The 18,309-nt window shown below is 42.2% G+C and overlaps 2 protein-coding genes across 8 annotated transcripts in view; one reads left to right on the forward strand and one right to left on the reverse strand.

Moving 5' to 3' along the window:
• Positions 1-2,857, forward strand: part of TMEM164 (transmembrane protein 164) — a 179,416-nt gene extending 176,559 nt beyond the window's left edge. For 3 of the 7 annotated variants that reach the window (XM_064574475.1, XM_064574479.1, XM_064574476.1), the window contains one exon: positions 2,719-2,855. In XM_064574475.1, coding sequence (XP_064430545.1) covers positions 2,719-2,810 — 92 coding nt within the window. In that variant the 3' untranslated portion in view covers positions 2,811-2,855. Of the gene's footprint in view, positions 1-2,718 lie in introns of all 7 variants that reach the window. The other 4 variants (XM_064574467.1, XM_064574472.1, XM_064574468.1 and 1 more) reach the window with 2 other exon arrangements.
• Positions 441-18,309, reverse strand: part of AMMECR1 (AMMECR nuclear protein 1) — a 112,664-nt gene continuing 94,795 nt past the window's right edge. Inside the window, exons 4-6 of the mRNA XM_045881498.3 lie at positions 8,776-8,866; positions 7,257-7,353; positions 441-4,880 (exon numbers count right to left, since the gene is read on the reverse strand). Coding sequence (XP_045737454.1) covers positions 4,766-4,880; positions 7,257-7,353; positions 8,776-8,866 — 303 coding nt within the window. The 3' untranslated portion in view covers positions 441-4,765. The remainder of the gene's footprint in view (positions 4,881-7,256; positions 7,354-8,775; positions 8,867-18,309) is intronic.

The following is an 18,309-nucleotide window of genomic DNA, read 5'->3' on the forward strand; positions in this document are numbered from 1 at the left end:
AAGGCTTCCCCCCTCCTGAGATGCTCTCGCCCAGACAGCACTGCTGACTGTCCCCACCAGCTCGCCAGAGGGAAACACCTGTTGATCACACACCGTCCGGAAGGAATCTGGAGCTGCGTAAGCACGGCCCTGCTACCACCGGACTTCACGTCTGATGCTCGCCCCAGGTCCGAGGCCAGGGCGGACTGTCCAATAAAGGCTGGACTCAGTCACCAAGCCAGGCTAGAGGGCCAGGCGCAAGGAGGACACAGGCAAATCATAGGGGAGGTGGGGAGCAGCTGCGGGTGGGTGAGGTGTCCCGAGTGCCGGCTTGGAAAGAAATCGGCATCAGCTCCGTTTCCAAGTCTTCGACGGTTAGCATTGTAAGAGGAAGCCCCCAACGGGACCAACAGCCTTACGATGAGGCAGGCAGGTTAAAGAAAGAGACACCAAACGGTAACTCAGTTTTAACGTTTTATTGGGTAAATGATTTTAAAGAGAGTAACAATAGTGTCAAAACTACTACAATATCTTTCCACAGCCATACCTTACAGACCCACGTAAACCTTCTCATTTTTTCCCTCTCGTTCAGTTTTAATATTTTCAAGCTATACATATCATATAAAATGCCCATTTCCAATAGTTTCTTCAAACTATTAAGCAATTAAATGTGGAAGGAAGGAGGATCTAGTTATACTTGGAGGGGGTTTCAGGTAATCTGCGATGTCTCACTGTAATCCAAAAACAGGTTACTACGAAAGAAGGAAGAGAAGAGCTACTCCAGGTAGCTTTTGCTCATTACGAGTCTCACCACTGTATCACCAAGAACTCTGTATGCTGGTGACGGATTCAAAGTAATTTCGGGGAACATACAAAACACTAAAATAACTTAGAAACTAGATCCAAATATTTCAAAAGTAATCGACTTTGATATACAAAAACAGTCAGAGGTGGTTACAAAAGTTTGTTTTCTCAGTGCGTCTATGTACCAGCGCAGTTACTGGGTCCAGAGCAAAATAAAAGGTTTCTCTTCTTCTGAAACAGTAATAAAAAACAAGGAACACAGATCTTTGTATATAAAGGATCAATGCTGGTCTTCAGAATAATGTAATCGGAAACCCTTAAATCGAGAGGCACACAACGGGTTTCTGCTTTTAAAAAATAAGAGGAAAGTCACCAGTTTATTTCAATGGAGGAGGTGCTCACACCCCTCAGATAAACTTAATTCAGTTGAACGTCACTAGCAAAAATCACTTAGAAACTGTACAAAAATAAAAAAGTTAACACATTTAATCCTGCAAGGTTTCTGTAAGGACTGGAAGGCAGGCGTCTGGAGCAGCATTTGGGCATGGCTGGGGGCTTCTTTGGTTTGCTCTAACACACGTAGGAGATGGAACCTATTCCAGAGGACAGTTTCAAACTTCCTGCACATTTGAAGACATGGAAAGAGGCCAGTATACAAACTTCTGGTGTGCTGGGCACTGGGACTGTGTGTACTGGACTAGAAACTCTTGCACCTGCTTGAAGGGGGAGGGCGGACGGAGAGCAAGGCTTGCACCTTCCTCCATCAAGCACACCGGCCTCTCATGGTTAGGGGAGACTGGGGCGGGTGGGAGCACACTCTCGTGCAGTCCGAAGGCCACTTGATGGGGGTCGGGGGGGGCTGGGGTGGTGGGGGGGGCAATTGTTCTTTTAGAATCTGGTACCTGGCTGACTTTAAGGACAAGAAAACCTTCCAGAAACGGAAGCCTTTTGCTACATACCAAAGTAAAACGCGTACTGTTTTCCCAGAGGAAAAAAAAAAATACCCAGTTGCATTTGAGAAATAAAACACAGAAATGGAACTAATTAACATTTAAAAGGGGGGGCAATGTAAACTTTGTGCTACTCAAATGAAGTTCAAGTATTACTTCTGAGCTGTTTAAAGATCACTGAACTTATACAATATTCTGGTGATAAGAGTGCAATTCACATTTGTGTTTCTGGACAAATAAACCACAACTGGCTAAAACACAAACTGTGCAATCAGAATCTTCGTCTGAGTTAAAGACACATGCTACATATTTCAACATGTTCCAAGGTCATTCAAACCACAGACTTAACAGCTTTGTACTATACGATGAAGGTGAAAGGGCCTAGCGTTTTTCTGTTTGAAGTACACCATTACAGTCTGCACGACACCCTTTACGCTACAAAGTCTTTTTAGTCAACAGCTATTTAGAGACCAAAAGAAAAAAAAAAAAAAAAAGCACTGTGCATTCATTTGAAAACAAAAGGAGACAAAACTATCCTTTTCCCCCAAGCCATGGTGGGAAATATTGCTGACCTCGTCCTCTGAAGCCTGCAGGATGGTTATTTCTTCAGTATAACATTATTACACTGGTAAGAAAAAATCTGTAGAACATCTGCATATATCAAGAATTTTTTAAAAATCTGATATGATTTTTAGAGTCCGCATGACCAGTCACGTGACCTGCTCAAGATTGATTAGCACCGTTAAATACATAAACACACATATGTATGTATGTACGTGTGAGTAAATGTATACACACACACATATGTATGTCATAGATCTTTTCTTTGAAAAACAACAACAACAACAACTTCTAACCATGAGCTCACCCAGGACAAGGAGCCTGTTGAACTGATGAGATGATGGATAAGATGGGTCAATATTGGTCTATTTTGTCTCTCTTCAGTTTGCTTGTTTTATTTACTTTTTTTTTTTTTTTTTTGCAGCAGACAGTATCATTCAGCTTGTGCTCAGTTTCCCTATAAGGGCAAGAAAAGGTTTCCATCAGGTAGCCACCTGGTTTTATGCTGAAAGATGAATCTGCTCCAAAACTGCTCCCAAGGAGAAACGAAAGGACTCAAGATCCCTTGCTACAGCCCAACAGCTAGCTTTCTCTGACTAATCTCTAGGTTCAGTGGAACTGGCTACCAGGATTGCATTTCAGGCTAACAATTGGCTTCTTAGTTAAGGCATCACAACTGAAAATGGTTATTTCAACAACAGGCGCTGTGGATGAAGGAATACCACCAAACCTCTAAGGACTCTGATAAAAAATGAAAGCAGTTTCCTCTGCCACAGTGGCAAGCGGAGGGAATTCAGGCAATCAGCGCACCAACTAGCAAAAGGGTTTTGAATTCGGAACTAGCAGTCTGTCACTTGTCACAGCCGACTCTAGGTATAAGCTCCGCCATTTTGATTTTCAGTGACATCTCAAGAGTTTTAGACTACATATTCTGCACCATACTTATATTCATCACTTGATATACTGGTTTCCTGTTGGAAAAAAATTACACACACACACACACACACACTACAGGAAAATGAAGGTAATCTTTCTCCAGAATCATCTGTCATTTTTCCTGGGGATAGACACACGGACCTCCTACTCCTCCTGACGTTGGGAAGTTCTCTTTGTATGCACCGTGGGAAGACCAGCCCTGCAAATGGGCTGGGCTGTAACAACTCTGTCATTTCTAAATGCCGGCTCCATTTTCATAGGTGTAATGTAACATCTTATCAACATAGTAAATGTGTTTCTATCAAAAGTATGTAGTGCAGAAAGACTCCAGTCTTATCCCCATGACAAACATATCTGAAATCATGGCATATATGAACTTTTGTTTCACTAGGTTATCTTTACTATTTCTTTAAATAGTCACTAAAATTGTCTCCGGCCAATCATGACTTATTGAAACCTAAAGCTAACAGGTTTAAATTAATATATAATAGACAAATGTCTCTTTTTTGGTTATTTGCTCAAAATAAACTTTTTCACCTTAAAAAAATACTTAAGAGTAAGGAATTCATCTAATCTGCTGTTTCACATATAGACACAATAAAATTTTATAAGAATATTTCTCTAAATTGCCTTTTTTCCCCCTAACCTCTCTTAATTCCATTTAATTATATTCTTCTCAAAGGCACTAGATTCTCTATCTGCTCTCTTCCTGATATTTGCTGCTCTTCAAAATGATTTCTGTAGCATATCTGAAAGGTAGCTTGTACTTTCTTAAAACAGTGTTGTAGTTTGTTAAGTTGGTTCTATAAAGTGATGAAGCTGTCTCTTCTATGATAACCAGCACAATAGGCATAAATGATTTCTCACTCTCTGTGACAAGCTCTATCATGGACCTTTGCATGTTCTCTACTAGAACTAAAGTTCATATATTTTAACCATGGGAAAAACACCTAAGGAGTGAAGACCCACATACTAAGCTCTCATAGCAAAATGCGTTTTAGACAAATTCAAGAGTAATATACAAATACCTGAATTTGATACGAATTGCTCCCAAACTCAGCTATCAAAAATTCCCTATCTTACTGAGGAAAAACTAGAGAAAAACCTAAATAAAATCCTTAAAAACTGCACAATTTCTTCCATCCACAGTTGAAAGAAGGAGGGAAGAGAAGACAGAAGGAAGGAAAGAAGACAGGAGGGAAGGCAAGGACAGAAAGACAGGAACCTGATTGAGAGAGCAAAGCAAAATTCTACATAATATGGCAAGGAAAGAAAACCCCAAAAGTTATATATGCTGCAAAAAAAAAAAAAAAAAATCAATGATCTAAAATAATAAAACAGAATCTTCTTAACAAATGCCACTTTCCTACCCGTTACCATGATGATCTCAACTGATGATGTCCAAGCTTCATCATGGCAACGGAAACTATCATCATAAAATGGTACAGTAAAAGAGATAGCTAGACCAAGAAGGGGTAGGGTCTCCTGGGAAGAGGTCTGCAGAGAGGCCCAGTGACTGGCTGTGCGGCTCAGTGTCAGGAATAATGGTTGTATGGCGGAAGGGGATGCCCAATGCCATTTTGGAAATGATGATGCTGGCGATGAGCAAGGTATTCAGCATAGCTCAGGGTCATCTTTTCACTACGGTACCTGAAAAAGTCAGGGAAGAGACAAAGTTAACATCAAGAAATAGATGACACGCCAATGTCAGAGCTAGGAGGGACCTTAGAGATAACTTTACAGACCTGGAGAGACAGAGGTCCAGAGAGAAGTCGTGACTGGCCCAGTGCCACACAACCAAGTGGCGAAGCTGAGATCTGAACCCGGGAATCCAAAGTCTAAGTCCAGTGCTCTTTCTGCTCCACTGCTCCTGGTTTCAGTCATTCTAGAAATTTCCATGCCCAGCCCCCTCCACCAGCCCCAGTTTGCTAGCAGGAAGGAACAGAGGAAAGCCAACCTATTGCCACTGTGTATGCATCTCATTCACTTGACTGTTCTTTCTTCCAGGACCTTCCCTCTTTGTCCATTCCCTTCCCTTCATCCACGCATCTACTCAGGCCTTGCCATTTGGTAAGAATAGCAACAACGAAATGCTTTTCCTAGTACTGGTATCCCGAACCCTCTCTTTCCCCATCTCTGGCTCTCCTTTCACCCCCTCACTTCTCAAAAGTGTAACTTGCGTTTTCTACCTTCAGCCCTTCAACTCATGCTGCTCCTCAGCCCCGTGTACCTTGGCTCCTGCCACTCTTCCATGGAAACTGCTCTTTCAGAAGGTCACCCCTGCTTGACCTCTCCATTAGGAGCCCACGCGCCACTCCCTTCCTGAAGCTCTCCTGTGTCGTGGGCTCTACAACTCCACACATCCCTTGTTCTCCCCGCTCCGCCCCCGCCACCACTGTCTCTCAGACTGCTTCTTATCTGACTATTCCTCCTACTCCTGCCTGCTAGGATTTTACTGTGTTTCTGCCTTCAGTTTTTTTGACCCTATACTCTCTCGGCCCCCTCAGGAAGCCTTACCTTTATAGCTTCAGCTACGACCTCTTCACAGATGATCCCAAATCACCATCTCTGGCCACGAGTTCTATCTGTGTACACTTCTGGTGACATATGGGACATTTCTATATACAGATACCCCAGGAAGCACTTCAAATCCAGAATCAATGCTGAAACGTGACTCTCCTCCTGCGGTCCCTCCCTTGGCTAAAGGGTGCTTTGGTGCCTTGGTGCTTTTCATCTAGAGGAAAGCCTTGACCTGTTCTTCTTCCCTACTTCTGAATGATGACTAAGTCCTTTTGTTGCTTCCAGTGTTTTCTCGTCTGTTTGCTCCTTTCTTCCCACCCCACTGCCACAGTTCTTATTAAGGCTTCCCATTCACCTCCTTTGGATGGCTGCCCCAGATTCGTAGGTAATAGCAATGTCTCCTAACTCCTTTTCCTGTGTCCCATTCCAGTCTTACACCTCCCCAAATCCATCTGTTTCAAACCCTTCAGCAGCTACTTACGGCCTCTAGAATCAGGTCTACGCTTCCTAGTCGGGAACTCAATACCCTCTATGATATGACCCAACCCACCTTCTGGGCCATGTTTCACTCCCATGACCACCTTCTGTATGCACACTGAAAGACCGGCCAAATCAGACTGTTGAACCTTCCTCAGAACTTGGCTCTATACTTCACCACTCACATGCCTCGACTCACTAAATCAATCCTTTTCCTCCCCCAGCCTCACATATTCTACCCATTCTTCCAGCCCAGTCTCAAACCCCCTCCTCTCTGAAATGCTATATTATCTAATCCCACCCCTCATGTAAGTCCTCTTTCCTTACTTTATGACTTCAACACCATCCATCACATTCTGCCTTACATGCATCATTATTTTTGTACATGCCCTTCTATTCTCCTAGACTGAACTTGGGGAAAGCAGAGAGGGAGGCATTTTCAAATGTGTAACTCCTCAGAGCTGGGAAAAGTCCATTTTTAGACTATAGGCATTCATTGTGGTTTTATGGAATTGAAACAAATGGAAACAGCAATCCATTTTCCTAAAATGTTGGATATTTTTAAAAAATAAATATCCCCATCATCCCACGGAAAAATGTATTTGGCATTGGTGAGTCTAGCTCAGTTGTGATTTTCAGTAAGCTTCCATGATAGACTTCTATTGCTGCCAACATCCTAAGGTTAAATTCAAATTTGAAGAGTACTTATCAGAAGCCGGGGGTTCCGCTAAGCAATGTCCAAAGCTAGCCAAGGGCTAATTCTGGTAACATTCTTCAATAACGTAGTCTACAGGCTTAGAGGACTTGCTCGTGTAGAGCCCAAGGAATCACACAGAGCTAAAGGTGGGAAGACTGGTACGTCACACAAGCCGAGTTCCATCATACCCACCCCCAGGATGGCCCTGCCATTCATTTCCATTCGGTTTCAGGAAAGAAAAGCAAGTAAGAGAGACCAAAGAGATCAAAGGGTTATAGACATACGCATCGAAAGGTACTGGTTAGCCTGGCGCTAGAAAATGCCTTCTGTACCTGGTCAGTTTTATGGTTTTCCTGAATTCATTAGTTATCGGAGCTTTATATCCTCCTTTCCTCAGTAAGGAGTCTATGGTCTGAATATGGTCCCATCCTGTGGAGAGTAGACCAGATAAAATACCAGTCAAGCACATGTCACAAGCACTTTCGGGCAAATACAAAATGACTTTGTAGAGGTCAGCTATTACTGTCACCAAATACCATCAGCTCCTTTGGTCCTAGAAACAGTCACACAGAAGACCTAAGACTTCCTCCTGTAGAGAAGCAGGTCTGGCCCCTGCATACCTTAAGTGCTAGCTACCCGTGACGGCTGACAACATTGGCTTTTTGATCTCAATCGCATTCAAAGATGAGACGTCTAAGAGGCTGGCAGTGACGGCTCAGGCGGGTCTCGGTATTAAACCACGAACACTGCCCTCTCCTCTAACAATGACATCTTTAAAAGGGAGGGAGAAGCCTAAATGTCATAGTGTCAACTCAGTAGTAGTCAGGACTCCCACACTAACTCATGGCAATTACCGTCCCTGATGGTATCTTCTGGAGTCAGTTAAGTGTATCTGTGTGAAGTATGCAAAGACATTTTTATTGGTTCTGATGTGGGATGGTATGCTTAATATCCGAGGCCCCCTCTCCCTCGTATACACTTTATGAAGCCAACGGGAACTACAGGGTTGAGACATTTTTGAAAACAACCCCAATAAATCTTCCGAGAGCTGTCTTAAAGACTAACTCTCTTGTCGGGGTGGGGGGCGTGTAATGATATGAAATTGTACGGTTATATAGCTCACATTTATATGAACCCAACATGAGAGAAACCCAATTACAGATGCTTTCTGATGAGGGGGGAAAGCTCTGTAAGATAAAGAAAAAATATTCATTTCAACTGACGTGAAAAACTAGAATTTCATAGTGGCTAGAAAGGACAAGGTGTTACAGAGTGAAGAATTCTTTTGTGCTACAGTGGTGTTTCATAAACATTTGTGCTCTATCTGCCAACACAGAAACATGTTTGATTAGGAAGTGCAGACCAAGCAGATCAAACACGAAGACTTCGTGTAGTCTTGGTGCTCCTGATCTTAATGGGAAACCTACAATCCTCACAGTAGCCGAATGAGGCCCCGGCAACCACCTGACGAGGAAACATTTGATATTGACAATGTACCGCGGGGCTGACGGTTAGACAGAAGGCTTGTTTATGCCAAATACAGTACACTGGGATTATGAGAAAAGGGCATTTCGAATTCATAGCAAACCACTGCCTAAAAAGAAAACCCCACTTCTACAAGGCTTTGCTCTGGGGAAAGTTATACTTTTGCGTGTTTTTGCTCTCCAACTTTAGTGCAGAGATTCAACTTCTGTGGGAGTCATTCACCGATCTCATGCAGACATGGCAGTGCCAGGGGCAGAAGAATCGTTTCTTCTCGTTTGAGAACTGCCAGGTCAGAGAAGCGCACTTCAATGTGTGTATTTGTTCAACTTCTTCAGCAGATCATAGGAAATAAAGTACGACAATGACCTTGCTCCTTTGCAACCTCCGGTAGGTAGGTGGCGGTGCGTTTTGATCCTTTTTCATTGATGAATTCTATTCTAATACCATGTACACCGACCTGAAAGAAATGGGCAGTTTTATTAGTACAGTCTTCTTCATAGAGATTGAAAGGAAAAGTTATAATTTAACTTCCAAGACAATGCAGTTCTTCCTTTCCCCTGGTTTCTGGAAGGGCATATCTATATACACAACATTTTTCTCTTTCCAAAGCACTGACTTTGGGTTTGAGGGCCATTATGATGGCCGTGGAGACTGAAAACATCGATGGATGTGCCCCCGACGTGCATTGGGCTATGCTATTCTGTCTGGACCCAGAACACCCATGCTGCTGTGTGTAGAATAAGACTGTCGAGGGCAAGAATTCTGCCCCCACTCCCAAACTGTGGCTCACGACACTAAGGAACTAGAGCAAGGGAGCTGACTTCAAAGAGACAGCAAACACGCATCCTGTTTTCAGATAGAAGCGCCAGTTTGGATTAAGTTCCAAAACTTCCGGGGCTGCCAACTCCCTTCCCAGGCTGTCTAGTCTCTTCAGGACCTTGAATTCTATGTAGACGAGCAAACCCAGATAAGGCTGAAAAAAAGCCAACAACCAGATCCGACATCATCACCCATTCCATGTAGTATTTCTAAAATATATGTCACGGCTTAGGTGGGTCCATGGCAAACCCTCACCGTCTGTCTACATCACTGCCCTCATGCACTGTTGCTAAATGTATGAGTGAGAAAGATGTCAAATCCCTTTGGGGGCAGGGTATTTTTGCACCGTTTCTTATATATGAACACAGAGATCACTATAACTTTATGGGAAGCACACAAACTTCTGGTGATGCCCTAAGAAAGGGAGTTCTCTAAGTGACTGTGGGCAATTTCTTGCTAATGTTTTAAGAAAGTAACATACTGTTTTACTGATTAGCATCTAGTCAGAAGGAATCGGTCTTTTTCCCCCTCGTACCCCACATAGAATCATATACAGAACTGAGGATCACAGGTCTTCTTTGTAAACACTGGTAAGAAAAATGAAATTTCAAAAGCACAACAACTCCATTCCATTCTCCCAAATCTACAGTTGCTTTAGGCCAGTGGTCCCCAAGTGGACTTTAGTACGGTGGCCCAAGGGACCTGGAGGGAGGACGTGAGACCAGGGAAACACTTTCATCCAGGAAAGAGGCTTCCTTTCAGAGCAGGTGAGTCAAGTCTTAGGCCTTGCCTCTTTCCATCTGTAGGCATGCAGAGGTCTAGAAGAGGAACAGGGGTCCATGCAAACTTCTTTTGCTGCTTCTGCCCTTAGCCTGAAATCTTCCACTTTTTCGGGGAAGAAAAAGTCCTCTGGAGAATCCATCTTGTTCTTTCCCCAGGTCTTCTTCACATGTCCATCCATTAGAGCCTGTCAGATCTTCCGAGAAGTCTGTTTTTTCGGAAAGCCTTATCTCTGTGGCTATTTCTTCTACATGATATCAGTATTCTTATGAATCTCCTTCTGCTGAAGATGCAATCAGGGCAGCTGTTTAAAAACTAACACAATAAGGCCTCCCAGACCCTGTGGGAAATGACTGTGGACAGCTGAGAAGAAATATGAGTGCTTAGCTATCGGGCCTTTCCAGGATAAAGGACATCTACTAATCTCCCGAGTGCCTGACACGGTACGGAGACAATGACAAATCTGCAACAGTTTCCATATACCGGCTTTCTGATCTGTGACTTTGAAGTTGTTTTTCTTTCCCCTTCAACCATAGCAGTTCCTTCATAATTTGTTTTTAAAAATACACAGCATAAATAATCTGTGCTCCCATCACTCACTGAAGTGAATTTTGCATGTTCGACTCAATTTATCAAAAATCTGTCATGTTCAAATTGGAAAGAATTTTGGTGTTTATGAGGGCGTCTAATCAAAATTGTTGAGACAAGGAATGTTACCCTATTTGTGAGATGAGAGTGTTAGACAAAATCAGGGGTGTTTAACTGGTATGGGGGGACCTGGGGGCTGTGAAGTTTATCAGAATTTCAGGAGGTTTCATGCTTCAGCGGGTATGGTTTGGAAAAAGAACAACTCCCCAGGTGATTTTTATTCTAGGTTAACTAGAAAACCTCTAATAATTGGTCTAGCTCTGACAGACTGTGGCTGTGTATTGAAAAAAAAGTGATTTAGACAAATTGGAGGTAATTTAGACACATTAATCCTTTCTTCATAGGAGTGCATTGTGTTCTTTAACAAAAATATCAGAGATTTTGAAGCCTAGTAATTTAGCAATTAGAAGTGGTTATGACCAGCGGTATGGTATGTGAATAATACCTCAGTAAAGCTTATATATATATGTAAATATAAAGAAGGAGGTTAAGACCAAACTGGAAGGACATGCTGACCAAAATAAAAATTACTCATGAATAAAACTGATTGACTTTTGTATTTTCAGAAGGCCCCACCATCAAATTTAATATGACAAAAAATTATCAAAATTCTCCCATTTAGAATTAGTACATTTACAATTTTTAGTTCTTTTCTGTGTTCCTACGATTCTGAACAATTGAAAAGTACCTGCAAATGGAAATGTAAGTAGGGTGATCTTAAAGTGAGCCCTTTGGGAAAAATAACTTCTTTCATGGATTAAAAAATATACTCCACAGTGACAGAAAGCCAAAACCAGAGTGACGCATTTCTTCAACCAGTGGATTCGGGAGAATGGCAATCATGTTCTGACCAGAATCAAAGCATAATAGCTTTTTGTCACCTGTTGAGCAACAGCATTTTCCTTACTCCCAGAACCACAGACACCACCAAGTAGTCATACTGCGCAATCAAAACAGAAGAGTGGAAAATGGCCTGCTGTGGAGAATGACTGAATCTGGCCAACCTGTGGAAATCATTGGCTTTGCAAAGTAAGTCATCTCCACTGACAGGAGCACCAAAACTAATTCTGTATTGTTTGAGGGAGGAATCGGCCACAGCTGCAGCTTCAAAATGTAACCCTCATGTATAATAATCGAATCCTCTCTGAGACAGAGTGGAGAATCCCTCCGCTGAGCAGCACCCCAAGAGACAAAGGCTCCAGTTGCAATTATCCGCTAGCTAAGAGATCAGCTAACCAGGGAACTGGGATTCCCTGAAGCAAACTTCTGCTAAAACGCCACCACAGTGTCGCAGTAACTTTCCATTTCTAGGGGTGGATAAGGAGGTAGCATATGGGAAGACTATGTCACCCTACTACCTCTCACATACCCCTAACCACCACTGCCCAAAGTATGGCCAGGTAGGCAAAAACGGGAGACTTGCAGATCTAGCCTTATGGGAGTCTGCAGGTCACTGTCAAAATTATTAGAAGGTCTGAAAAAAAAAAAATGCTTTCAAGGCCCATCAGCTGTGATAATATCCTTTTAATCAAGACTGTACTTTTGCTAAGCAAAGCTATAAATCAACTCGAATGGTAGTAAATTAAATGTAGGACTTATAGATAAGAGGATATGGAATTAAACAGAGCTGTATCTGTGTGTGCTGAGAGAACAGTAAGACCCGTTCAACAGATTCCTATTTCATGCTAAAAAGAAAGCCATATTTATTCTGAACCATTACACAGCGAGTGATTTTTATTAATGCTATTATACAATCTTTTGTTTTTAACATAGCCCAGAATGATTAAATATCAAGATTAATGTTAGGACCCTAAAATAGATCTTGATTATTCCGGAGTTGATTATTCAGTTTTGGGATTATGCATCCCCAGCCCCACCTTGCCCCATCCTCTTTCCTCTTGTCTATTTCTCTGTTTGTTCACTCCTCTGTCAGAGAGCATGTGGGCACACACAGAGATACATGCAAATTAATCAATTTTGCTACAAAGTAAAAGGTTTGGTAGGAGAAGAGATTATAAATAATGGCTAAAATGAAGCTTCTAGACTCTGCAGATTTCATTTGTCCTCGTTATCTGGCCCCTTGTTAGAAATGTGGCTTCATTTACAACTATTATCCCCTAATGCAGTGACTCTCAACACAGGAGCATTAAAAAAGTGGCCCTCCCACCCCATTATAACACATATCCATATTCTGCTCCTCACAACTGCACACAATTTGATATCCCCTAGTCTGTCTATAAGGCAAGTGTTCGTCCTATAAGCCACTATCAGCACTACAAAAGGGCCTCACTGTTACTTGTGAGCCTGATCAACAAGCCCACAACCTTGGATATGCTCAAACATGAAAAGGAGTCATCTGGCTAAAAGCATCAACGAGCATAAAACGTGCTCTGGCTAAGTCAAATGGGATCCACATTAGCCTTGGACCATTTGGATCCACAATTACCTCCACAGTCCTGACCCTTAAAACTAAATCTGCCCCTGATCACATCCTGGCCAATAAAACCAATTACCTCCCCAGGTTCATCTGTCTTAGCAAATGCCACAGTTAGCCCCAGTCCTCCCCATTAACCAAATGTTGGGTTTCCTTCGTAAAACAGTACGGCCCTAGCTCGCTCCACTGATTTTCAGTGGGTTCACCTTGAAATTTCATATGTGTGTGTGTGTACATGTATATCAGGAAGTCAAGGAATCGAAAGTGGTTTGACATGTCTTTGTTGATATTATTTGGCAAAATATGCTTTGCAATTAACAAAGCAGCCAGTCACTGGTCATTCACATAAGACTGACCTGCCAGGCTCAATATGCCAGTTCCATTGAACTGAATAAAAGGACTCTGTTCCTAATGAGAGGAGCTCAGGATATTTGGCACACCCTCTAACCTTTAGAGGCTGGCATCATAGAAGACACACATGCTCTTTCACAAAACAGCCCATGGTACCACGGACAGAACAAACACTGCACTGGACAGCCCATGGGTCTGACCCAGAGTGTGGAGTTTCTTATATTCTTGGGAGGAAACAGCCATATGTGGTATTTCTCCTAAAAACCCCAAGCCACAATGCAACACATTCCACTCTTTCCCTCATAGCCCCACAGAACCTTCTGCCCACCCCCCCACTCAGCCTTCTGAAGACACTGACTCTTCCTTCTCCCAGTGAAAACAAATTCGCCATAAAAGAGGAAAATATTCCAAACTTGGGCCTACTCCAAGTTTATCCTCTTGAATAATTCTCATTGGGGCAAGAAAAATTAAGATTTTAGTCATAAAGGCTGATGACAATTCGTACAGATCCTAATGAATCACTTCCCCCAATCGCAATCCTACCAAAAAAAAAAAAAAAAAGTAGACTACATACTGTCCTGATCTGCCCATCAAATCCTCAAAGTTGTGAATTTACATCACCTCAACCCACCCACCAATTTCAGAAGTCTGAAATTTGGAAGGTGCCCATCTGATTAACAGTGCACACTTAACAATTGTTAGCACTTAACACTTCAGAATCTCGCCAAGTAATATATTTAAAAAATAGCACTGTCGCAAATCACTTTTTGGGCTCAGTAATTTTTACTTCTGTCAACCTCACCAACCACAAACATGTATAATTTTTTCCCGTTTAGAAAAATAGTACATGCATATTACTGCAAACAAAACAAAACAAAACAAAACAAAAAAAACCAACATCTCCTTAGAAAGTATAAAGGGGAAAATCATGATGGCCTGCCATCCTAGGACCACCTAGAAACAACTCTTGCCTTAGTACCTTGAAAGATCATCTCCTGAGCCAACTAGGATAACACCAAGGACTATCTTGTTGGGTTGTTTTTAGTCTGTTATCTGACCGGTGTCTATAGCTATCCTTGCTTGCAAATCTCCTTTGAGTGAGATGCTTCCAGAAACGGAAGGAAGACTAGAAAAATAAGTCAAAAAGGATAACCGAGTGCGAAGCCACCCCGTGGGCACAAGTCACCTTTTAACATATTCTACTCTGAAAACGCTGCTTCGTTGTCCATGTCGGAAGCTATTTTTTCTATTGTTATTTTGGGGAAATGACTGCAAAGGCCTCCTTGACCAAAATGCATATGTACTGCTCTTCTCTCATATCCCTGCAAATGAGTCACCTTTAGCTTTAGAAATTAGTTCAGTCTCCATGGACCAATGCTTGGCTTTTGCAGGGCTTACCAAAGGGCCAATTAGTGCCAATTTTGATTCATGTAGGAGACTCAGACATCTTGTCTATCAGGAACACAAGCCTGCCAATTTATTTCACAAAGGCCACCAAACAACAATCTGATAACATTTACTTTAACTGATAGCAGACACACAGCTCTACAGTACCTGAACTAGCCAATAATCACCCCCGTGAACTTTTAAAGAACTAGTTAAGATTTTAAATAAAGCATGGCTAATGACGAGGTGCTTTGAAAAGCTATGAAGCCAAACATGTTTATGTATCATGTGCAAGGAAAGAGACTGATCTTAGCTGAGGTTTTGCGGAGAACAAGTGACAGCTCAGTGTGCAATTAAGGAAAAAAAACCGCAATTCTCTGTAATGATTAATTATAACGAGCATTCCTTAAAAACTGAACATCCCGAAGCTTTCCAAGAAAGTTCAGGCAACACAGGTGACCTTTAAATAAAAAGCCTACTTTTCATCAAAAGTTAGAAAAATGCATTTCTACCATTTTTTTTAAGGGGATGAGGAAGGGAGTGAATTTACACACAAAGAAACTCAAGTTAGGAAATGTTCTTAAAACCTAGGCACGGGAATCAGTTTGCTTTTCAAAGGCTGGGGGAGAGAAACACCTCTTGGCCAACATATTCAAGGTGAAATAATGTTGTTTGTCTGATAAGAAACAGAAGAATCTTATATGGGTCAAACTGTACATGGAGTATCTGGCTCAATGTAGTTTTACTCTGTCTACAAAACAGATTTGTTCCTAAAAGGTTACATATGTGCTGCATTTATGTAAATGGATTAATTTTGAAGTCACCAGGAAGGCAGTAAAGAAACCCTAGAGTGAGTCCATCTGCAAAGCAAACTATCTTTGTCAAGTGAACAGTCACTCCCTAATTGCTTAATTTAGATTTATACATATAACGTTGACTTAAACCAGGGGATGATGCAGTAATAAAACAAGGCATTTGCTGTTTAGAATATTTTGTCTTCCTGAAGAGAATTCTTTGGTGGAAAGGGATTCTGGAATGCCCAATTTCAAAAATTGGACTGGTTTTCACCTTGGTTGCCACCTTGCCATTTTAAAAGTTAAGGACCTCTTATGACTACTCTGTGGCTAGTGGTGATTCGTTCTCTGGAAGTAAAATGAAACAGAAGCCATTTTAAAAAGGGGGAGTCACAGCATCACACTGTGTCAGCCTCCAGAGAGACCATGGGTATTATTTAGTCCAACTTCTCCAGCGTCCTGGTGAGGAAACAGAGATCCAGGAAAGAGCAGACTATAATACAACTACTAGGGAAAGGGCTGGAAGGGTCTGTAGATTTGGGGGATGAAGCAGGGAAATGCCCTTCCGCACCACCAAACAACATGCTGAGAGAAAAGCAGGAAGCAACTGGAGGAGGCTGGAGGACGGACTGTGCAAGCCCATTTCACCAACAGTACCAATAGCTAATGCAAATTTCCATGCGTTAAATCACCTTCTAGAAGTTACTTCACTTTGTTCGGCTTGCTTCCTCACTGGGCTTCTAATACACTGAAGTGTTGATTCACAGCAAATTCTTACTAGATGGTCAGGAAGCTTGAAGTACTCCTTTCCCCAGTGTTCCACAGCACTTGAAAAAACGTTTCTAAGTAGAGCATCAGGACAAAGACTAAATTATTGTAACGATAGTGACATCTTATACAAAAATCTCAAGGTCCTTGAGAAAATACCGTGAAAAGCATTTTCCTAGATATATAAAGCCTCCTCGCCCACCCGTATATGTATTTTTTCAAAGGTCGGAATCTTTTTTTTTTTTTTTTTTTTAGATTTTATTTATTTGAGAGAGAGAGTGAGAGCGAGAGAGAGAGCAAGAGAGAGCGCACAAGTGGTGGGGAGTGGCAGAGGCAGAGGGAGCAGCAGACTCCTGGGGGAGCCCGATGCGGGGCCCGATCCCAGGACCCCAGGATCATGACCTGAGCCGAAGGCAGATGCTTAACCGACTAAGCCACCCAGGCACCCCAAAGGTGGGACTCTTAAGTTAGAAGAGAAGCAAAGCATCGTATATATCATAGGGAAAAATCATGAAGGGGGGGTGGACTGAACATATACAATGAGAAGTCATTTCACTGGGTGAGTCATGCTAAACATCTGTGTCTGAATGGAAACTCTGTTTTCAGTGGTACATTGAGAGGAGCTAGAAAAATGTAAACCTTGAAGGGGTGAGAAGGAGATCATGACCTTCTAAAATATATGAGAGATAATGACGGTAGCCAATTTACTCATCTCATCTGTTTACGCTTGTGAAGGTTGTTACAAAAGCGCACTATTATTAACTGCAACCAAACACATCAGAAATGGAGCTGTGCTGACTCAAGAGGTGTGCTTTTTAAAGTGAAGTGCAGCACCCTGAGTACCGAGAGTCTAACAAGCTCACGGACAATGACAGATGCTTGGATACTTGAGGGACAGAGCGAGACTAGGGGCTTGGGGTCTAGCTCTATAGTCCAGGGATAGGTTTTTGACATCATACAAGAATCATGCTGGCCAGCCCCACCCAGCATGGGTTGATTTCATGTAAGTGTTGGGTGCTAAAAAGGAACAGTCCGTCTTAAGGCCACGATGCGTTCCCCAAGTGACAGCTGTATACACAGTTGAGATAGCAGTGATCCAGGGAGCTAGATAGAACTAAAAGTGCCTTGTGGTTCATGAAAATGTTACTGACCTATTGGAACGTGATCTAATGGTCTACTTTAGAATACAGGAAATATTTCTTCCTCATGCCTCCAAAATGATCTGGTCTCTAAAGCACAGAAATAAGAGATGCCTGACGACAATTTAGAAAATACTTTGTCTTCCAGTCAGCAGACTGCTACATGAACTCCCCTTGCAAGATCACTGGTTGTATACTGGCTATATACAAGTTCATCGACAAGCAAAAAGCTTACTCATTTATATCATCTTGCAAATGAGCAACCATGAGGTAACACACCTAGAATCACCCCTCAAGGCAAACTCTGGCTGTTGTAATGTCTTTGGTTTTATATCCTTCCAGATCTTGAAAAACAAACATGGCTCCCACATCATGTGACTACACCAGTTCTAGCCTATAGATTATTTTAGAGGACTTCAACATACTGCAAGAGCTTTTCTTTCTGAAGCACCATGTCTGTCCATCATCCTGTCATATGGAATTAAGAGAATGCTGTCAATTGAAGAACACACAACCACGGTCATAAGTTTTCGTGTTCAGACACAAGGCAGATCACTTCAGATATCACCCTAGGAGAACAATTTTCCTCATTTAACAGCCATTTTAGCCTTGTAGGTAAATATCTCAATTTATCAGTTAATGAATTTTTTCTCCCCCAAATCATTCAACTCTTCATCTTTCTCATACCTACCAGGGCAAGAAATAGATCATGACGGGGGCAATGAGGAGCAATTCTTAGAAGGGTGGGGTCGGTGTTCCAACTTGTCTGTACGATCTTTGT

The sequence above is a fragment of the Mirounga angustirostris genome, unplaced genomic scaffold, assembly GCF_029215605.1.
Source record: "Mirounga angustirostris isolate CCGP_5_RB_7025 unplaced genomic scaffold, mMirAng1.0.hap1 SCAF_11, whole genome shotgun sequence".
Classification (NCBI taxonomy): Eukaryota; Metazoa; Chordata; class Mammalia; order Carnivora; family Phocidae; genus Mirounga; species Mirounga angustirostris.